This window comes from Mesoplodon bidens (assembly GCF_964165515.1).
Source record: "Mesoplodon bidens genome assembly, chromosome: 16".
Taxonomy (NCBI): Eukaryota; Metazoa; Chordata; class Mammalia; order Artiodactyla; family Ziphiidae; genus Mesoplodon; species Mesoplodon bidens.
This window is the reverse complement of record NC_138173.1, coordinates 73,961,484-73,984,097: the sequence shown is the minus strand read 5'-3', so window position 1 is coordinate 73,984,097 and position 22,614 is coordinate 73,961,484. Positions and strand designations below refer to the sequence as shown.

Here is a 22,614-nt window from a genome sequence, read left to right as displayed (position 1 = left end):
GGCTCCGGGCGCTGCCTGCCTGTTAATTTTGGCTGCTGCTTTTTTTTTTTTTTTTTAACATCTTTATTGGAGTATAATTGCTTTACAATGGGGTGTTAGTTTCTGCTTTATAACAAAGTAAATCAGCTATACATATACATATGTTCCTATATCTCTTCCCTCTTGCGTCTCCCTGCCTCCCACCCTCCCTATCCCACCCCTCTAGGTGGTCACAAAGCACCGAGCTGATCTCCCTGTGCTATGCGGCTGCTTCCCACTAGCTATCTATTTTACAATTTGGTAGTGTATATATGTCCACGCCACTCTCTCACTTCGTCCCAGCTTCCCCTTCCCCCTCCCCGAGTCCTCAAGTCCATTCTCTACGTCTGCGTCTTTATTCCTGTCTTACCCCTAGGTTCTTCCTGACATTTTTTTTTTCTTAAATTCCATATCAGGGAAAGAAAGGTGAGACCGGCCCTCCTGGAATCCCTGGACTGCTGGGGCAGCAGGTAACTACTACCTTTAAATCCTCTTCCTTAGCAACACTGCTTGCTCTGGTTGAATAAATGACGGGGTAACGACTCTCAGGTTGTAACCAGAATCTTACATGGTCACCGCATCAGAGCATTAAAAAGAATGTTCGGGGCTTCCCTGGTGGCGCAGGGGTTGAGAGTCCGCCTGCCGATGCAGGGGACACGGGTTCGTGCCCTGGTCCGGGAAGATCCCACATGCCACGGAGCGGCTGGGCCCGTGAGCCATGGCCGCTGAGCCTGCGCGTCCGGAGCCTGTGCTCCGCAACGGGAGAGGCCACAACGGGAGAGGCCCGCGTACCGCAAAAAAAAAAAAAGAAAGTTTGGTGGGACACTCGCCCTCCGTCTGCCCCTTGCTCCCCCTGCCTCCCGTCTCAGGTGCTGGGAGAATGGCCATTTGGTCTCCTGGAGGGGTTCAGGCCTGGAGGAGGGCAGACCCTCATCTCCTCCCCCTGCCCCTCCTCGCCTTCCTCCCCCGCCGCTTTCAGACTCAGCTCTGGTGTAACGTCCTCTGGCCCCAGGCTTCGTCCAGCTCCCCACTCCCACACAGCCTCACATGTGCTGTCCCTGTGGCCCCCTGTGGACCTCCACAGCCAGCCCGCCAGGTGGGCAGGTCCGGGGTCACCATCCTCATTTCACAGATGAGGGGTGAGCCTCCCAGATGCCCAGAGACTCGCTCGGAGCCACGCGCCGCTCAGCAGACACCTCCCTCCCTCCCACGCCCCCTCATCTGCGAGTGTGTGTCACTGTGAGCAGCCCCTGCCTCTGACACACACACCTTAGTGTGCACAGAGCAAGGCGCCTGGCACGGGAGGGTGTCCAGAGCTCCCTTCATTCTCCCTTTGCCCCCTGCACCAAAGCTCGCCACCCGGTCCCCAGCCGCAGCCTCCCCCGGAGCAGGGTCGGTAAATTCCTGGGGAAGCAGTGTGCTGGGGGGGAAGCCCAGTTGGCGGGGGTGGGTTAGGAGGTTAGAGCCCCAGCGCTTGGCCCCCTTTCTGGCTGTGGCGTCTTGGACAAGTCACTTTAGCTTCTGAACTTCAACCTCACCATTTTTCACAAATACCAAGAAAAGTAAAAGGAGAGGGCGATTCGAAGAGAAGATGAGGGGATGTGACTCGGGTGATGGGGGGGTCCCGGAGGCACAGAGAGTACCAGGTGGGGTGCTGTCCTGTCCTCCTGGGCGTGGTGGCCGCAGGCAGGCAGGCAGGCAGGTGGGATCACTAAGGGCTTGTCCACGGGCCGCCCTTGCGCTGCGGTAAATGGTCGGCTCTGGCGCCCTCCTGTTCCGGGCCATCTCCACCTCCGTGCCCGAGTCCCATGGTGTTGACCACACTGTCCTTTGACATTGTCGGGAAGGCACCCCCCAGAGGACACTGCTAACTGCACTTGCAAAACCCGCTTTTCCCACGCTGACATAGGAGGTGTGTGATGGGCACCCCGCACGCAAATCTCAGGCTTCATTTCAGTCCCTCACATTTGGGTCAGGCTACAGCCCGGGATGAGGGACTGTGAAATCAGCCATTATTCACGGTCTTCTAAAGATTCCACATTCACTGTGGCATTTTGATGTTCACAGTGAAAGATAGGGTGTTTTTGCATTTGTTTTATGACCTTTGCTTTCCAGTGAGCAAAGCTTGTGTGTTTCAGAAATTCACCATAAACCCAGCTCCATCAAATCGCTTTAAGTTACAGATTTTTTCCCTATAACTTTCTGTTGACTACTTAGAAAATATATTTCTTTCTTTCGTTTTTAATTTTGAAACCAATTTCCTTCAGCAAATCTTTTCTGAATGCCAGGCATTGAGCTGGTGCTGTGGATAAAAACGCGATCAGCTTTCCCACAGCAGGGGTTTTGCCAGAAATAGGGCGCCCGATATATTCGGGGATCTCCGTGGTTCAGAACCAACGTAGAGTGTGTAATATGTCCTACCTGGCACCCCGCATTGGATCACCACCCGATGGACGCCAAGCTGCATCCAAGCCCACCACGCCCACACTGAGAGCAGTGTTTCCCTGGTGGATCGCTGCCCGTCTCTGTAATTCACCCTTCCTGACATATCTGAATACTTGCCTTCCCTGGGCCTGGCCACGGTTTTCTCCTGCTTGCCATCCGTGCATTTGTTCATTTGGTCATTGGTTCACTCATTCAGCAGGTATTTACTAAATACCCACTGTGTGCAGATTCAGCTCTGGCGTTGGGAAACCTAGTAGCCGCTGTCCGTGCCCAGAGGAGCCAGATGTAATGGGGCAGAAAGAGATGCACGTGGAGTCTGACAGTCCTCTGAGCTGAGTCCTGGGAGAGGGGTATTCAGAGCTCTGGTTCTGGGGGAGAGGTCGTCAGCCTCTCTCGGGCCCAGAGGAGGGTCCCTACGCTGATCTGGAAAATCAAGGTTGGCCCTGTTGCAGTAGAAACTAAGTCGTATGGTTTCCTGCTCCGATGAGAAGAGGGCAGAGGGCACGTATGTTTAGTTTTCTGCTCTTGTCAGACACTCTCCTTGGTGTTCGTATATAATCGTGTACATAACCACCTGTAATAACCACCTGTGAGAAAGCAGTGCTTAGCCCATTTACAGTCTAAAGAAATGGATCTCAGAGCTTAATTAGCTTTGCTTGTGACGGGAAGAGCCAGGCCCCAGGGCGGCTGGCCTTCTAGAAGATGCTTTTGGTGCCTCTTTTTCAAGCTGAAAACTTTCACCTGCTGGAATGTTTTAGACTCAGTGTACACATTCTACGTGGTGGCTCCTGTATCCTGGCAGCCTTTTAGGAAAAGTGGAAATCTGTGTCTGGTCTGGGCAACTGTTTATGCAAAGACAGTGCTGCAGTCAGGATGGCAGGAAGCCTCTTGAGTTGGTGGGAACGCAGCCATGGAAGGGGCCAACCCCAGATGGCTGAGTGGGTTCGGGGTCCCGGGCCTCTACACAGGAACCCTCCTGAGGGGGGCAGTCATTGTGCCCCTGGAGTTACATACTGAGAGGAGGACTCACAATCAGGAACAACTTGCAAAAAAAGCAAACGTTACCAAGTCACGCGGGGAGTGTGATTGCCGTGCTAATTTATGCAAGTAATTTTCAATCATCTTCAAATTCCATCCAGTTTTATAAATCTACTCCAGTTGGAACTTGGTGGCTATTAGGAATAGTTATTTGCCATTCCATTATTAATAATGATAATTGGGTTAATTGGTTATTTATACATCATCACTGTAATCACTGAGCACATTAAGTAGCTGTTTAGTCACCATCGTATTAAGAACGATCAAACTTTCTATTAATAATAATTAGACTTATTGGTTAATTGATAGAGTCATTACTTAGTTTTTTTATTAGTAATAATTAAAGCAGTTATTTTTTGTTAACATTTAGATCTATTGGCTCATTTGTCACTCTCTTTCATAATTAGATGAATGGGTTATTTAGGTATTTTTATTGATGATAAAAAGAGAAGAGGGTGAAAACCTCCCATGAGCTGAGCTGGTGTCACGCACACCTTCGTTAATCCAGCCACACGAGGCCACCCCTCTTTTTTTATCACTCTCTCCTGTCTGCGTTTAATTCTGCGGCAGCCCTTCCCCGAGCTCCAGCCCCCGGGGCACCTCCACCCCGTGCATCAGACACTCGCATCCAACACTCAGCCTTCTTCAGCAGGATGGCTGGTGCCCACCCCGTCCAGGTGCGCTCCCCCCCGCAGTGTCCCCGCCTCGGCAAAGGGCCCCCATCCCCTCTCCAGTCCTTCAGGGTCGTCCTCGTCCCTTCGCTCCACACACCCGACCTGCTGTGAAGTCTTGCCCACTTCTTCCAAACACAACCAAGTCAGACTGGCTCTCGCTGTCCCGATTCTAAAGCCCAGACCCCAGCCATCCTGGCCCCCAGCCCTGAAGCAACGCACCTGCTTCCCAGCTGCCCCCTCCCACCGCGGCACCCCACCACCTTCCCCGGGGCCCTGTCCCCGTCCCCTGCTCATTTCACTCCTTCACACTGACCCCATCCGTCCTGCTGACGCACGGAGGTCCGTCCAGTCTCAGGCCCCTGAACCCACTGTTCTCCCTTCCCCGGACTTACTGGCCGCTCAGTTCTCAGCTTACACGTGGCCCCTTCTGCGGGGCCTGCCTCGACCAGCCCCAGCTAGGACGGCCCCTCAGCTACGGTCACGCTGACTTCATCCGTAGGACTTCCAGTCCCCAAAATGGTCCCTTCGCTTGCTTCTACATTGTTCTCTCTGTCATCGCAGCCCCCTCACCAGCTTCTAACGCCTCCAGGGCCTGACAAGCCACGTCCTGCATCCTGGCTCGTGGGAGCACCCTGCCCAGAGCAGGCAGTGGCCCAGAACTTGAGGATCTGCCTGCCCCCCGCCCCCTCCCTCCTCCTCGTTTCTACCTCCGCTGCTAATACTGTTCCCTCGGTAAACGGTGACTGAACATCGTCCCTGTGCCGTGCGAATAAAGTGGTGAACAAAACCAGACACGGTCTCTGCCCTGTCGGGCCTTAAAATCCAGTGGGAAAATGCTGGACGCTCCCTGTTTCTATTTTTTGAAGTTATTTCCCACTCTTCATACTTTATCCCTAAAGCTTGGGAGAAAATTTAGCAGTCAGTTTGTCCAATTTTTACAGCTGCCTTTTAAAAATAAAAGCCACACATATGAACTAGACAAATGCAAAGCTCCCCTGGTTGACATAAAGGTGGGAGCTCAGGAGAGTCTCCCTCAAAACACGCACACAAGACATGCCTCCGAACGCAAGTCCTTGGAACCCTGGTTTCCGCCTGGTCCACGCACAACATCTGCATCAGTGACGAGGGGAGGGTGACTTGCCTCTGGCTCCTCGGAGAGCCCCTGGCTGCACGGAGACTGGTCTTTGAGTCTTGACTTTCCTTTAGCCATGTTTCTTTCCTGAAACCCTAATATCCTCACCTATGAAAGAGGCATAATAGTGCAGAGAGTCTTTGGCTTTCAAGCAGCTTTTTACAAAAATTTATTGAAGTGTAGTTGATTTACAATGTTGTGTTAATTTCTGCTATACAGCAAAGTGACTCAGTTATGTGTATACACATTCTTTTTCATATTCTCTTCCATTGTGGTTTATCCCAGGCTATTGACTACAGCTCCCTGTGCTCTACAGTAGGACCATGTTGTTTATCCATCCTATACATAATAGTTTGCATCTGCTCATCCCAAACTCCCACTGCATCCTCCCCCCACCTTGGCAACTACACATCTGTTTTCCATGTCTGTGAGTCTGTTTCTGTTTTGTAAATAAGTTCATTCGTATCATTTTTTTAGATTCCACATGTAAGTGATATCATATGATATTTGTCTTTGTCTGACTTACTTCATTTAGTATGATAATTTCTAGGTCCATCCATGTTGCTGCAGACGGTATTATTTCATTCTTTTTTATGACTGAGTAATATTCCATTGCATGTATGTACCAAATCTTCATTATCCATTCATCTGTTGATGGACATTTAGGTTGTTTTCATGTCATGGCTGTGGTGAATAGTGAAGCTTGTAGCAAGCAGGGGTTTGTTTTGTTTTGTTTTGTTTTGGTGGGAGGAAGGCAGCTTCTTTGTGCCTAAGAATCCCAATGCCAGTATGTACAGAACAAAACAGAAAATTCATAAATTGCTTTGATTTAGTAATGAGCCATCTAGTTTCGTTTGGAAACTTACCAACTAAGTGACTCAGATGGCCTTTCTGTTTGAGGTTTTGTTTATTTTCAGGCGAAAGAGAAGATAAAGTGAGGGTACTAATTAAAGTCAACCAGAAGTCTGGGCCGGGGGATTAGTCCAATCTAAACAGTAGTTGTTGCCTGTCACTGGTAAGGTCCCCAAGGCCACTGGAAGATTCTGAAGTGCCATACGCACCACCCAAGACAGCTGAGGTTATGCTCAGCTCTGTGTGGAGTGCGCTAGGATCCGGGAGATGTAAATGCCTCACCAGAGCCTTCCACCAGTGGCATCACTGGGTTCTGGCACTCTCTTCACGCCCCCAGCTACCCCATGGGAATCTCTCTCTAGTTGAGGCTCTGGAGGGCCTGTAGTTCACATCCCAGACTAACCCCTCCCCCCCCACCCCAACCCCACATCTCTTCCTTCCCCTGCAGAGTCGATTTCCTGGAAAAGCCTCTCCTCCTTCTAGTGTCTCAGGTAGCGTCCAATCCCCGCCAGATGCTCACCTGTCACCGCTGAACTGCTGCACAGACCATCCCCTGGTCTGCATCCCTCCCCGCCATCCACTTCACACGGGGCCCAGCCTCACTGGCGTCTTGCCTGCACCGTGGTTTCACTGTCTCCTGGTCTGTCTCTTCCAGGATTCCTTCTCCCTAGTGATCCTAAGGACAGCAGAATGTCTTCCTAAGCACACATCTGACTGTGTCTGTCTTCTAGAACACCTCTGTATTTTGAGCCGCCTCAAAGACAAAGCCGGGCTTTTCAGACCCCAGACTTGCTGCCTAGTTTTAGGGGCCTCTGCTTCCTGCTCTTACTGGGCATCCCAGTCATGCGGAGCGCCTGTTCCCGTTTATCCTGCTCTGTCCACATGTGGTGCCCGCCCTCTTCGACCACACTTCGTTTGCCAAGGCCCCACTTTGCCCTCCAAGACCAAACTCACCCTACCCTCTGAGGTGCATCCCCGATTTCCCCACTATGCCTTTACTTGATTTCTGTGCATTTAGAGCATCTTTCTTCTTTGTTGTCATTTTCTATATTTTTAATTAGATTCAACAAATATCTCATGAGTTCTTCCACGTGCCAGGACCCAGGGGTTTGCTACAAAAACTATGAAAAGAAAGTATTATTGTACCTACTACTCTGTATGTTTCGAAACCAGGCTTTGGATAAACCAAATACTTGCCTCGAGTCAAACAGCTGCTCGGAATTTAACCATCTGCCTTTGATGCCAAGCCCACGGCTTTCCCAGGAGGTCACGGGCTTGCATTTTATTTACTCTGCAAGACTGCAGGCTTCTGGAAGGGAGGGCTGGGTCACCTGGAGATCCGGAGGGAACACGGAAGGTGCCCGATGCGTGTAGACTGGAGGAAGGACCTCCACCCCCGCCATCCTGGTCTCCAGGTGCCGCTTCTCCAGAGGCCCCAGGACTTTGCAGAGGCCTCTGATGTAAGGACCGAAGCTTCTGCCTGCTCGCTCCCCGCTCCCCTCCATGGCATCAGCGGGTGCTGCCAGCATCCCGTCGCCCACCGACACCTCGTCTTCCACCCGGAGCCCCTGTGCCCCCAGACTCCATGATGCTTCTCACTCATGAACACGCTGCACTTTTGCTGGTGGTGACAGATGCGAGGTTTCCTTGCCTCTGAAGCCTCCTGGGGGAGGGAGAACATTCTCTAGAACATTCGCACATGCAGGCCGTGAGAGGACGGAGGCTGCCACGTAGCCTGGGACGATTGGGGTGCATGTCACGGGGCGTGCACCCCACTGCTCTGTTCCCTCAGCGACCAGGCCCGGACCTCTTGTCCTCCTGCATCGTCGCGTTCAACCTTGGGGCTGTAGGATTCACACCCCCATTGCAGAGACCGACGAAGTGTACCTCCGCGAGGCCAGGAGCTCGCCACGTGGGTAGGAGTCAGCAGACTCGCGTCCTTGAGATGAGCTGCTGCAGCGTGTGGACACTGAGCGCCGGGGCTCACAGCCAGGGAGTCGGGGACCACCGAGGTCATGGCGCCCCGTGTGTAGAGACCTCGGAGGAGGCCAGGCATATGCTAGGTGCCCTAAAAGTGCGGTTTGCTCCCTCCTGGCTGAGGGTGCCAGGTGTAGATGGCCGATGGGCCTGTGCATCCACATCCTCCCAGCACTCCCTGCCTCCGGCTTGCAGAGGCGGTGGTATCAGAAACAAACGGAGTTTCGCTGGAGCTGAGTCCACTCTGACCTGGCGGGGCTGGACGCAGCCTTCCTGGGAGGAAGATGTACACTGTGCCGTGTGACGGCCACAGTGTGGCCCCGGGGCAGCGTCCACGGGGCAGGCTGGCTGGAATTGAATCCTGACTGCTGTCCACCCCTTACCCCAACATTTCCCGCTGGGACTTGCAGGGCGCCCCCGGCCGGCTGGAAAGGAAGCTGCAGGCCACTGGCCGGCCCCTCGTGTGGCCGTGTCTGGAGCGGCTGCCCCGCTTCCTCCAGCGCCTCCTCTTTGCAAGGCCCTTGCGGTGGTTATCTGATGACCGTGTGGGTTGCTGCCCTCGGCCCTGAACCAGTAGCATCAAACAGGCAGACGGTTATTAACCCGTACCGCATGCAGAGAAACGACCCAGGTGCTGTGGTCCTACGAAGGTGGTGGACTCGGAGATCACGGAGCTGGGCTTGAAAGCCCCAAGTTCATTTGATGCACAGACAGCCTTTTAGGAGATCAGGCTGTTTAAGGGTGGACTGGCTGTGACGCGCGGGGAGCTTGGCAGGCACTTCACAAGGGGGAGGGGGTGAAGGACCCAGGGACATTGTGCTGGACGCCACCGCGTCTAACGCCGGTTCACTTTCCTCCAGGTTCCAGTTCCTCCTCTTCAAAACGGGATGAACAGGGCCCGCCTGAAAGGATTAGCCTGAGGATTAAGATGAGGTGAAATGCACATAGTTCGGGGCAGAGTGAACCCTAAGTGGAGGGGGCTGCCCCCTCGGCCTTCTCCTACATCTGTGTTTCCTGCTCCCTCCTTGCAAGGGTCCCTGCTGGAACCCTGGGCTTGTAGTCTTAGCAGCAGTGAGGATGGGGGTTAGGGTGCTGCATGGAGGTGGTCCACACGGGTAATCCCCAGACCTGGCTGCTCTCCACAGGTACCTGGGGAGTGTTCCCAAGTCACTGGCCCCTCAAAATTGTCCCAGACCTGTGCCTTAGAGTCTAATCAAGGGTCCTGTTTACCTGTATTTACGACGAGCTTTCCAGGTGGTTCTGCAGCAGCTGGACTGCTCAGGATCCACTGGAGACGACGGCTGTGTGACCTCAGATGGGGCCCTTACCCTCTCTGAGCCTCAGTTGTCTTTATTGTTAAACAAGGAGGTTTCGTTTCCAGTAGAGGATCCCTGAAGATCTGTCTACCCTAACGTGCTGTGAGAGTCCAACAGGCAAACAGCAGCAGCCCACAGGGCCGTTGGCAGGAGATGGGGGAGGAAGGGGAAACATGGTCAGAGTCATGAGCAGGTCAGGAGGCCAGCTTCCTGGAACGATCACTTTGAAAGAGGCCAGCGCATTCCAGGGGCCGTCAGCATCACGGGGAACGTTAAGGAGGGACGAAAGCTAAGTGTATCCCATTTGCTGTCAGAGAGAGAGCTGCATGAGGTGAGAAGCGGCCTTGGATGAGTTCCGTGGGGTTGAGGTTGCTGTGAGAGCCTCAGAGGTCAGGGCGATGTAAAAAGGTCAACTGGAACATGCCCTATGGAGGGGTGGGTCCTGGGAGTGCCACCTGCAGGGCTCCTGCTTTGCTGGGAGGTGAGCGGAGCGGAGCTGGAGCAGATGCGGGCAGAGCAGGACTGAGCCACGATAGGGGGGAGGTCACCAGCCTTCTTTGGTGCCCTCCCCCACCTCCATCCTCATCCATTAGGGGGACCCTGCGTCTGTACCCACCCAGGCCACTGTCCAGCTCTGCCTGGCCATTCAATCGCTCCAGCTCCAAGCAGATGTCTCCTCGTAGAAGTAGACGTTATCCCCAAAGGCTTTCCAGCACTGAGTGAGCTACGTAGAAAACTAGGGTAGAAAACTAGGTCCGGGTGCCACCAAAAAGTTCTCTTCTGCAAACGTCGCCGTTCTCTGCCCTTTGTGGACTCACCAGCGCCCCCAGAGGGAGAAAAGGGAACTGTCCGCGGAAGCGGCAACCTTGGCCATTTTTTAGTGTTTACCGTCCTCCAGTGGCGATGTATTGTTCACTCGGAATGCACAGCGCTCTCAGCTGTGTTCAGTGCAGTTGACTCCTTCAAACGCTTACTGAGCACCTGCTCTATTCCAAGCCCTGGGCTTGTTGCTGTTCGAGGTGAGATGCGGGGGGGGGGGGAGCAAGAGGGGGCTCTGCCTTCGGGGGCCCGGGGGTCAGATGAGAACTGTTGCACTGGCCTTCGGCTTAGGGGAGGGAGCGATTAATTCTGCCTGGGGAATTGCAGGAAATTTCAGAAAGGTGGAGACATCCATCCGAGCAGCGAGACTGGGGAGGGAGGGCATATTTGGAGAGACACCTGGACAAACAAAGGCCAGAGGTGCATCTCCTAGAACGTGTGTAGTGGAGAGAGAGAGGGTTTGAACATATCTCTTGATTCACCCCAGGTGATTCGATGCTGAATAATGCTTGGGAACCACTGTTCTAGACGATTTTTGTTCATGAGTTAACCCATTGTGTGTGTGTGTGTTCATGCACGTACGTATTTATTTTAAATGCTCAAATATTTTAAATATATACTGGAATAGATAATATAACAGACAGTTATATTATCCCACCACCCAGATAGTACACACGTTACCATTTTGCAAATTTTACTTCAGACCTTTTCTTTTTGCTCTTGTTCCTTTTTGTTGAAAAAATACAGTATTTCAAGTAAAGTGGCAGCACCCCCCTTCACGGGTCCCCATCCCTCTCCCCTCTCCGAGGACAGTGTCACCAGGAGGCTGCTCCACGCACGTTTGTAACCCAGGCTGTGCTCTTTCTCTGCAGGGCCCCCCAGGACCACCTGGCGTCCCAGGCCCCCCTGGACCCGGAGGCCCCCCGGTGAGATTGGTTTTGATTTTCTGTCCCCAGGGCACTTAGGTGGAGGGTTCGTGGCCCTGGAGCCAGGGACATCATGGTGTAGAGCCACGTGTTTGGTCTTAGTCCAGAGCAGAGCAAAGGCTTGAGCAAGGAGGGCCCCAGCAGCAGCCAGCCCTGGAGCCCCTTCGATTGGAAATAGCACCTGAGCTACGCAGCGCATCGTTGGCTGCTCCTAGAGATGCAGGGGGAGAGGCACACTGGGCTGGGGTCGTCCTTTTGAGGTCTTTCAGGAGCGTGTGGTTTGTCTCCCCTCCTGCATTTCAGGAGCCCTCTGGGAAAGTTCCCTGTAGGCCGAGCGGAGGGATGGGGTCCCGCTGGGTGGGGCACAGGGAGGCGTTCCCACCCATCCCGCCAGGCGGGAATGAAGGTGCCGGTGGCCCTGACTGCAGACCAGCCGAGCCCTGCGCCGGCCAGCCTTGGAGGTGTGACGATTCCACGTCTCACCATGGCCCACACCAAGGGCAGCCAGATGCCCCCGAGCCGTATCCACCCCTGGGTGCCCTTGTCAGAGCTAGAGACCTGGGCTCCTGCCAGGAAAGGTGCTGGGAGAAGGGAGCTGATGCTCGGAAGAGGTCAGACTGAAGGTTCCCCTCTGGTTCCCTTTTCAGGGTTTGCCTGGAGAGATCGGCTTCCCAGGAAAACCTGGGCACCCTGGGCAGGCGGTGAGTGACCAGAGCATCCCTCCCTGCACTGTCCCGTCTCCCCCATCCTCTGTGACTGGAGTGGCCGGGCCCTTTCAGCTGCCACCCGGGCCGCTTGCCAGCGGGTGACGCTTCATGCCCTTTCCTCCCTGTCGGCGGGGACCAAGGCCCTGGTACCCAGCCTGCCTTCTTCCTTCCGTGGTGCCTGTCACGTGTGTGCTCTGTCTCCTGGGGCCGCTCCCCCATGGCCCCAGCCGGAATGCAGACTGGAGCACCCTCTCCCTAGGCCGCCGCCTGTGCTCTTGTAACTCAGAGGGATGTCCGAAAGTCCTTCGCTGGGGCTTCCCTGGTGGCGCAGTGGTTGAGAGTCCGCCTGCCGATGCAGGGGACGCTGGTTCGTGCCCCGGTCCGGGAAGATCCCACATGCCGCGGAGCGGCTGGGCCCGTGAGCCATGGCTGCTGAGCCTGTGCGTCCGGAGCCTGTGCTCCGCAACGGGAGAGGCCACGACAGTGAGAGGCCCGCGTACCGCAAAAAAAAAAAAAAAAAAGTCCTTTGCTGTTTAAAGTGTGGCTTCTCATCTGTAGGGCCACTGCCAGAGGGTTGCAGAAGTGATGGAGGAGGAGACGTGAGACACGGTCCAGTGTGCAGCAGAGCTCTTCCCGTCACTGTGCCGGTGGGGCTGCTGCTTTCCCAGCCCAAAAGATCCTAGGGAGCTGGGCCTTCTCCTTCCTTTTAAGTCCTGAGGGTAGATCTCATCAGACCTTAATGTCTCCACACAAGGAAGCGGGTGCAGACCGAAGCTGGGTGTCTCCTGCCGTTTTGGCTGTAGCTCTTCAGGGCAGGATGGTAGGGGTGGCCCTGAGCTTCTGATACCATGTGACCGTGGTGGGCCCTCACAGGCCTGGTGACGGCCCTCAGGAGGCCTCTGCTCATCCAGAAGGCATTTCCTTACTCCTGGTTCTCTGATGGGGCCAGCAGAGGAGGGGAACACTGTGGATACAGAAAGCCTGTGCAACCCGCAGAGCTGAGGGGGGGTTGGGACGCTGGAGAAAAAAGGGTGACAGAGGGAAATGCGACTGCAGCACACAGTGGTTGTCCCCTTGTCACTGGACCACAGTTCCACTGGTGGCTGTAGATGAAGGGACGTGATTGCTGGATGCCAGCGTGCTCGGCCCCATTGAACTTCAGGTACCAGGCCTAAGGCTCTCAACATAAATTCAGGGCCGTGACGCCCACTGTCAGGCGACCGGGTCTAAACCTGGAACGCGTGGTTAACTCACCCACAGACGTTCCTGAACACGTGGTCCACACAGTTTCACCCACAGACACTTGACAGCAGCGAGAGCACCACCAGAGAGCTGGAACACAGGACCCATCCTGCGTGTCTCGCCCGCCGTGCCGACCAGCTTCTGGCTGCAGCAACTCAGTGCAGCGCTTCCCTAACCGCGCCTTTCATGTTGGTCTGTTTTTTTCCCTCTTGGCCCAGGGACCTCCTGGAAAGGATGGGCTGAACGGACCCCCAGGCCTGCCAGGACCAAAGGTTGGTGTGAGTTTGGGAACCCAAAACACAGAAGCCAAAGAGATTTTTGATTGTTGGTTGCCTGGGCCTTGGATCACGTTTGGATTCCGAGTCATGCCGGGCTCGGAAATGTTTGGATTTCCAAGGTCAGATATGGGTGAGCCCTTTATTCCTACTTAGGTAACTGGGGAAGGATTTGGAGGCCTAGGACTTTAAAATTATTCTGTTAGAAATATATATGTATTTTATTTGCAAGGAGAAAAGCCTTTCAGATACTCTGACATAATAAGAGACTTCAGTTTAAAACTCTGGTGGGGCTCATTACAGTAAGATCATTAAGAAGAGAGTCAGAGTTTAACTGTCATCAAACTGGGAAGCAAGTTCACAGTTTACCCACTTCAGATGGACAATTAAAAACCCATACAGCCAAAACTGTAACAAGTGAACTTCACCTTTTCATAACAGACATTAAGCTCAAGGGTGAATGTCAACAGTCCTCGAAAGGCGACTTTTGGATATTATAGGAAAATTCATCATCCTTTTCCAGAAGCAGACTTAGAAGCTTAACTTTTTCATGACAAGATATAGAATAAGTATGGATTCAACTTAACTTTATGGGCGTCGCATGTAAACATTCTCCACCCTCCTCTCTCTCCTCTCTCTTCTTTCAAGACAAAACATAAGGGCTAACCAAGTACTTTGTAGTCTCAAAAGCACTTAGGCAGCATCTTCCCTACTCTACATCCCCCATTTCCATTCACTTATGTCTTTATAAATCAAAAGCAGAGCCGTTGAATACGGCATCTAGGAGGTGGTTTGAGCTGCGGTTTCTGGTCGCCGTAGTCACAGAATTGGAGAGGTTCAGTACCACCTAAGTCCCAGCAGTTTTCTTCCGTCCAGCCTGGACCTAGTCCTGAGGCTGTTTCCTCCAAGCCCAGCCCCTCCCGTTTACTCCTGCTTGTGTTCCTTACAGGGAGACCTGGGAGACAGAGGGGCGGACGGTTTGCCCGGACAGCTTGGCCCGCGGGTAGGGACTCCTTCGCCATCACGTCTGTCATTCTAAACGGTGTGTTTGGGGCTGTGTGTGAACCTCAGCTGACAGGGCCCAGCATCTGTATGAGCCGGGCTCATTGCAGAGGGGCTGTTTGAAAGGCCGAGGGCGGGGTCAGGGGGTCCGTGGTGACACACCCTGGATTGGCAACAACGGATGCCACCCCTGGGGCAGAGGAGTGAGAGGGCAGCGCGTTCCTGGAACCCGGGAGCCGAGTAGCGGAGGAGAGTGCCCCTGAGAGGGCGGGAGCCTTGGGAAGAAGGCCAGCCTCGCTGTCTAGCGCGTCCTGGGAGGGAAGAGGCCAGGGGGTCAATACCCGCTCCCCTCTCTCTCCTGTCCCTTAAGCTTTTCCCTCCCTCCGATGCTCCCTGACCCCTGACCCCTACAGAAGCAAGGAAGCTCGGCTGGGCTCATCTGTAGAGTTCAGCATCTCAGGTGTGGCCGGGGCTCAGAGTGCAGTGGGTACAGAAGAGAGAGGGCTGGACTCTGCCTGCGTGTGTATGTATGTGCGTGTGTGTGTGTATATGTATATATGTGGTGTGGCGTGTGCGTATCTATATGTATATATGTGGTGTGGCGTGTGTGTATGCGTGTGTGTGTGTATATGTGGTGTGACATGCGTGTGTGTGCGTATCTGTATGTATATATGTGGTGTGGCGTGCGTGTATATGTATATACGTGGTGTGGCACGTCTATATATGTATGTATATGTGTGGTGTGTGTATATGTGCATGTGTGTGGTGAACGTATGTACGTGTGTGTATCTGTATGTATATGGGGTGTGTGTGTGTGTGGTGGGTGTGTACACGGTGTGTGCGTGTGCACAGCGCCTTGCTTCCGGAGAGGCGTGTGTCCACACAGCCGAGCGCGTGGGGAGCCCTCTCCCTCCCGTCACAGGGCCTCCGAGTCTACTGGGTTAAGTGCTAGTTAAGGTGGTGACCCGCTCTCGGCCACCAGCTCCCACCCCCGGCCCACAGGCAGGCACGTGGCGGGCTCTCGGCGAGGGCTCCCCGGATGGGGGGTGGGTCACACACCGCCCAGCGCGGGCACAGCTGTGGCCTGGACTCACCGCGCTGGCCAGCGAAGGGCCGACCAGCACCTCCCGGGGCCCTGGGCTCCCTGCTACCTCGCGTTTTCAAGGAGCGGAGCTTCCTTCAGACCCGATGGAAACCACAGGTGATAACACGCCGCAGCCGTCTCAGGGACGCCCGCCGGCGGGACTCGGTGTGCAGAGAGTGCCCACCAGGAGCCTCCCGCCCGCCCTGGACCCCAGATGGTGATGACTGGCCCCTGCCCCCATCGTCACACAGCGAGCCGCCACCGCCACCTGCAAGCACAGCGGCCCTTCGTGTTTTAAAAAAACATGTATAATGATCCCCAGTGATTGAAATGTAATGATGTGTGGCTTGCTGTGTTTTGTCACAGCATGGACAAAGCATGCATGCCCTGCCCTGAGGTGCCGGTTAGGGGAGAATCACATGGTCTTAGAAGCACCAAGTCCACCTTCCAGAGTCTGAGTGATTGGCTGAGATTCAGGCATTTCCCAGAAATAACTTGCAGCATTTGCATCGCTCCCTGTTACTCTCCTTTTTGGACTCCGTGGGCTTTATGGAGTCACCCGTACCTTAGAGCTGTGTTTCCTCAAACCTCTGAGTTGCCACACCCTTCTGGGCTTACACCGTGTGAATTTCCACGTTCCGTTCAATAGTCTTCAGAAGAATCTGTTCCCATCGAGTTCCCAGTGCACAATTCTGTGGATGAAGGTGATCAGTCAGAAGTATTGGGGTGAAACTGAGGTGCCCTTGGGGATTTCTTTCATCTTTCCTCTCCATGTTTTGTATTTATGTTCACCCCTCATGGCTGAAAGGTTCAGAGAGGTCTGTTACTACAGCTCACGTGTCATTTTTGTACGATTTCTAGTGCGATACTTTAAAAAAATTTATCTAGAAAGTTCAAAATTGTGAATTTCTGCGGTTATGATGCTTTTAGAACATACTTTGTAGCTTCAAAGGAGACCTGGTAGGAGTCCTAGTTACTTTATCTTGACAACATGCCAGCTAAAGATAAATATCTTCGAAGAAGATCATGGCTACGTCCTGGACGGCGGGTCTTGAGTCTGCCCAGAGAATGCACTGGTTGTGGGATGAGTGGATGCATCACCTCTTTGGCTCGTGTCAAGAATTCCGGATGCTGCCCGGCTCTCCACAGGCTTTGCTTTGGCTTAGGATTCAGGAAGCACTTCAGGTGGCCTTCAAAATGCTTTCTACCCAAACTCAGCCCCCCAGCGCCTTCCCCACTGCAAAGGTGTGACCGTCCTAGCAGATTTAAAGTGACAATTTCTATAACAAGTATTTGCACAATTCCGGTTAGAGCAGTTCTTACTAATTGTGCTTGTAAACACTGGGAATTGATGGGAAAACTGGAGTGTGTCTAGAATTTCTATTTGCACTGATTCCAGACACCAGTTGCCCTGGTGGCACCAGAGCTACAGGATAGAATGTGTGCTTAATGCTAAACAGTGCTTTTAGTTTCTTTGCTTTCTTTTCTTTTTCTTTCCTCTTTGATATGTGGTACAGCCTTCACTACCAGTGGAATCTGGCATAGCTGCAGGGAAAATCTATGTGTGTACATACCCGTTCATTCATTCGTTCATGTGTCCATTTGCTTACGAGAAAACCACATTTCCTTATGGAAACCTACATAAAGCTTTCGCTAAATACCATAATAATGTTAGGAAGAAACGGTCATTCAAGAAGTTAGTTTCTTAAGACACGTGGCTGGTTAGAAATTGCAGTCCCTCCCCCCACGCACCGAACAGCCGCCTCTTTGCACCAGTGACTGACAGGGACCTGGTAGGCACAGCAGCCTGGTGCCGTGGTGTCGGAGAACAGGCTCCTCTGGTCCTGCACCCTCCTACTTTAACGTGCCCACAGAATGCTCGTCAGGAACAAAACTTCATCCAAGCTACTGGAACCGGTGTATCCCTGCTGGGGGCTTGCTTTCAGTATAAGTTTGCATGTTTAACAGCATTTCACCCAAGACTGGCCTTCATTGTAACACCCGTGCGAGATGGAAACAGACCTCCCAGCTGCCCGTGGGCTCCTCCACGGGTGCCTCTGTTTGCCAGTGAGTCTGCACAGCAGCCTCGGGACGGCCCGTCAGCTCAGACAAGTTCATCAACGGCTTCTCCATCATTGCACCCGGCCTGGGGTCTGGGCTTCCCTGAAGGGGCACAGAACTCAGAGCTGGGGCAGCCCTGGGACTCACAGATTTCGCCTCCGTGTTGTTTTCAGCTGTAAGTGTTTAGATTCAGGATGAGTGGATTCAGCCTGTCAGGGCAGGCTGTCAGGGCAACTCCAGAAGCTGTTTCTTTTGAGGGAAGCAAAAGCCAGTGTGAGGGAGTGTGGATGCCCTCTCTCCAGAAAGGCGAACCACTCGGGTCTTCAAAGCCTGTGACGCTTGTGCTGCTCGTGTGAGAATCGAGGGTTGTGGCTGACGGGGGCTCTGAGGGTGTGGGACCAGCTGGGATGACAGCCATCTCTGTAATGCGAGTGGAAAATGATGGGGTGTCTGTTATTTTATCTCCAGGGTGAAGTTGGGGAGCAGGGCCTGGCAGGCCGACCTGGAGAGAAGGTCTGTTCTACCTCCATTCGTTCAGTGTGTGCATTTGTTAGTATGCGCTACGCCTTGTGTCGTTGTCTCCCTGGAGCTCACGACATTCCCGTCGTGCACTCGTTTACTTACCCCATGATGGTCGGCATGTCCTACGCGTCTGTCGCTGTGGTGGGTACTGGGGTCACCGCCACTGGCCAAGAGCAGTTGAACAGGTGCAGCGAGTGGTGGCATGCAGGTGAGGGGCGGGGCCTAGGAGTCCTCTCGCTCAGACTTGGGCAATGTCAGGAGAGGGGGCCAGGAGGCAACATCGTGGCTGATCCAGAGGAATGAGGAGTCAGACAGCGAGAGAGGCGGAACAGGGGTTCCCGGGGAGGGAGCAACAAAGTGAGGACCACGTGGGGACTCCCCACGTGCGGACTCGCTAGAATTGGCTTTCCACGTTACCCCCGCTAAGCCAGAGGTGTCTGGGGGGCCAGACGGCAGGCAGTAGGGAGCACAGTTCCCTCGCCCTGGACCACGGGGGAGCCCCAGTGCTGAGAGCCCACTGAACAGGACGCCGTGTTCTCTCCACAGGGACAGGCAGGGCTCCCAGGCGTGAGGGGAGAGAAAGGAGACCAGGTGAGTGGCGGCGGTGTCTTCCCGGCAGGGCCACGTACCTGTGCCCGAGGAGAGAAGCCCCCTTTGCAGCCTTCGACCCTGGGGGGATGGGGGGTGATTCAGGCTGGGATTAGAGCGTATTTCCTCAGTGTTCATGGAAGAGAAAAGGAAGGGGATGAGGCCGGGGGCTGGAGCAAAAGGACGGTGGCTGTGGGATCTCTCTGAAGAGGGTGGAGCAACTTCAGGTGAAATTGATGGGAACGGCTGGGGCTGTTACCTGTCAGGTGCAGAATTCGGTGCTTCGCGCGCAACTGACAGGCTGTCCCTTGAACTTGGTCTTCACCACGGCAGGGCAGGTTGGGAAGAAAAACACAATACTTTGCCCAAGGTCCCCTCGTTCTCACCTGGAAGAGGCGGCCGTTACACTCAGGTGAGTGCTAATGTTTCCTAATTTTATCTTTCTCTGTAGGGAGAGAAAGGGGAACTGGGACTCCCGGGACCGAAAGGTGACCGAGGTGCAAAGGTAGGAGCCCCTGCTGTTGTCCTGGTCATCCGGTCCGTGAGCCGCAGAGCCTCCCTTCTGTAGTGTCTGTGCGTTGCCTGCGGTTCAGTGGAGAGGGCAACTCCTTGGGGTCAAAGTGGTGGCCTGGCGTACAGTCCCGGTTCTGCCTGGTGTGTGGTTCTGAGCATCTTATCTGACCGCCTTGTGCCTCCCTTGCCGCCTCCCTTGTGTGATGCTGACACAAGCCGAGTCCGTGGGCAGGTGGTTCCAGGAGCCCTCACGGATACCGAAGCCGGTGGATGCTCGAGTCTGTTCTGTGAAATGGTGGAGGATAATGAATACAGTCAGCCTTCAGGAGCCTGCCCGCGAGGGTTGGGGCCGGCTGTGCGCCAGGATCGTGGGAAGTACTGCACGTGTAGTGACTTAGGTGACACTCGTGACAACCGGAGAGGGGTCATGTTATCAGCAACACCCCCAGTTTATAAAGGAGGAAACTGAGGCACAGAAAGGCCAAGCCGCTTTCCCAGGGCTGCATGAATGGAGGGCGGCGGGGTCAAGACCTGACCTCAGTCTGGGCCCAGCGTCCTGGCTCCGACCAGGTCCTCACCTCACGCCAGCCTGGCCCGAGGGGAACCTGAGCAGCGGCCACACCCCCGAGGGGCCCTGGTGTCCCTCTCCGGCCCGGTGCTGTCACCTTGTTCTCCCAAGTTGGCACGCTCGTCCCCTCCAGGGTCCTGCCCTCGAGCTTTCTCAACTCGCATCCCCCTCTCTAGGGCTGAAGGCTGAGGGCTTTGTTCTGGACAGACCTGCGATCTATAGATAGAGATCCTGGAATGGAAGGAGCTTTGGTGGGGGAGCCACTCAGGCCTGCGGCTCTCCTGGATTTTTCAGAAACGCAGTTTTTATTTGAGAAACTCCTTTCCAGGATGCAGAGAGCTCAGCGAGGCCATTAAGCCCATTTTATTGCTTTGGCAGAATTGCCAGGGCCACAGCAGAATCACATTGAAGCTTCCGAAGAATCGGGCCTGCTTTTCTTTTCCCCTAGAGAAATATGTAATAATAGACAATTCTGGTCAAAAAAAAACTAAAATAAGACATTCAGGCAACAGTGCCCCCTTCTGACTGTGCCTTGAGCATCCCTGCCTCAGTTGTCTGCCACTTTCTCCCCACCAGCCACTGTGAGACTTTTGAGCCCAGGGCATCTTGGAAAGTAGGGTGATCATGCCTCTGTGTCAGTAGCGCTCAGAGTTAAGCTGTGGAGAAGCTGGGATGGGAACCGAGGCCGGTCACATTAACTACAAAACTCAAAGACCCTTCTCCAGCCAAGCATCTTCCTCTAAGTCAGAGAGCTGCCTGGGCTGTGCCCCACTGGCCCACTGGCCCTTCCTTCACCCCGCAATCCTGGGGGTGGGGGAGGCTTTTCCAGAAAGGTGGCCTTGAGACTCTCGGGGTTAGAGACGCTCTCCAACCCTCTTCTTGTTTATGTCTATTCATACGTTCCACTGGGACACGCTCAGCTTTGGTCATTTGGACTTTTTAATGGAGGGTAAATTGGTTTGGATGAGATTGGTTTTGGAGCACGAGGTCGACAGTGTCAAGAAGAGAATCGGGTAAATTCGGGTAATGCAAATAGCGCTGAGAAAGGGTTCTTCTCTCTGAAGCTTCTGGAACTTTAGTCAGGGAAATGCTGCACAGTGAGTAGTTCAGGGCTTGGATTCTGAGTTTAAAACCAGCCTGAGCCATTTGCTGGCTGTGTGACTTTGGGCAGGTGAATGAGTGTGGTTGCTTCCATGGAATGGGAATACGGAAGCATCTCTGTTACAGGCATTTAGATGGAGATTAGAGGCATTAATGCCTGTAGAAAAGTAAGTCGTACCTGCAGTTAAATCCTATATAACCATAGAAATAATCATAGAAGACAGTGTAACTACATTTTATTATCATATTATTGTTGTTACTAAGAGCAGCCTTGCCTCTCTCTAAGCCAACTTTATTCATTCATTTGTCCGCTAATAACCATGAGTGGACCCAGGCCTGCAACAGGCCTGACCCTGGGCCGCTTGGAACACACCTGGGCCTCGACATCCATGTCCTGACACCATCGTGGCTCACATGAAATGACGGGCTCTGGGGACCGCACCTCCTGGTGGAGGAGCCAGTGACCTCTTTTCCTCAGGGCAAATGTAATAACAATTTCCTCCTCAGTGGGCCCTCGCTGACGATCCCACTCAGCCCCCAGATGATGCTGTGAGCTGGATGTACTATTGTCATTATTTTGCGCAGAGGAAGACAAGCCGACAGAAGTAAAATAACATATATAAAATGTAGAGTTAGTTTTCAAGCTCAGGTGGTTCAACTCCCAAGCCTGTGCTGTTTACAGGAATGTAATAGTCACCCGTCAGGCCCCTGAAAAGAGCCTGTCCCCTTCGAAGAGGGTGGGGCAGGGCCCAGGGGAGTTTCTAAGGGTGCTCAAGCCCTTGGGCTCCAGTGCACAGTGTGGAGAGGTTTGCTGCAGCACGTTATGGCTGCAGCAGGTGGGAAATCACATAAATGTCATCAACAGGAAGATAGATCATGTCCATTTTATTACCTTCATTGGTTTATTAGTTCTATCTCTCCTTTGTTTTATTTTAGCGATTGCTTTAAAGTTTATAGTAGACATCTTTAACTTACCACATTTAAATCTTTAAGTGCTATTATACCGCTTCATGTATAAATATATGAACCATATAACAGTATATCTTCATTCTCCCTTTTAGCTTTTGTGCCATTGTTGTCACACATTCTACTTCTACCTGTGTTCTAACACCTATAGTACATTGTTATTGTTTTTGCTTTAAACAATTGGTTATCTGTTAAAGGTTTAAATAAAAAAGAAGTATTTTATACTTAAAAAAAAAAGATGGATCATGGATCACTTTATTTCCTTGTGCACCAGGGAATAGTATATAGTGATATAAACGATCTACACTTACACATACCAGCATAGATACTTCTCAAAATAAAGTTCTGATGTGTCTGAAGTATTTTATAATTTGGAATCTATCTGTCTGTCTATCTATCTATCTATCTATCTATCAAGGTAGATGTGGGGTGGGTGATTCTGTTGTCTTGGGAAAGGTATCCCAGGACAGGCAGAGCTGGCAGAGGGTTGATGGTAATTTATTTTCCATTTCTTCATCTAGGGTGAAACGGGTCCAGCAGGCCCCCCGGGATTACCTGGAACTGTAAGTTAACTCTGCTTCTAACCCTTTCTCCTTCTGCACACATACCACTTAGTTATAAATATCTTTTTAAGGGAGTTTGTCAGTAGCCAGACCTGTCCCTAGGTCCTGTAATCCAAAAATGCATAAGCTTCACTAGGAACCACCTTGGGCTTATTGATTTATTTTATTCAGCAAGCACAGTTACTGTTTATTAGAACACTGGCTAGACACTGAGCATCCATACCC

The 22,614-nt window shown here is 53.1% G+C and overlaps 1 protein-coding gene across 1 annotated transcript in view; it reads left to right on the top strand.

Moving 5' to 3' along the window:
* Window positions 1–22,614, top strand: part of COL22A1 (collagen type XXII alpha 1 chain) — a gene marked incomplete at both ends in the record, with an annotated part of 241,676 nt that overhangs the window by 123,585 nt on the left and 95,477 nt on the right. Inside the window, 9 exons of the mRNA XM_081258732.1 lie at window positions 435–488; window positions 11,144–11,197; window positions 11,845–11,898; window positions 13,365–13,418; window positions 14,371–14,424; window positions 18,037–18,081; window positions 18,637–18,681; window positions 19,130–19,183; window positions 22,348–22,389. Of these exons, the coding sequence (XP_081114858.1) occupies window positions 435–488; window positions 11,144–11,197; window positions 11,845–11,898; window positions 13,365–13,418; window positions 14,371–14,424; window positions 18,037–18,081; window positions 18,637–18,681; window positions 19,130–19,183; window positions 22,348–22,389 (456 nt within the window). The remainder of the gene's footprint in view (window positions 1–434; window positions 489–11,143; window positions 11,198–11,844; window positions 11,899–13,364; window positions 13,419–14,370; window positions 14,425–18,036; window positions 18,082–18,636; window positions 18,682–19,129; window positions 19,184–22,347; window positions 22,390–22,614) is intronic.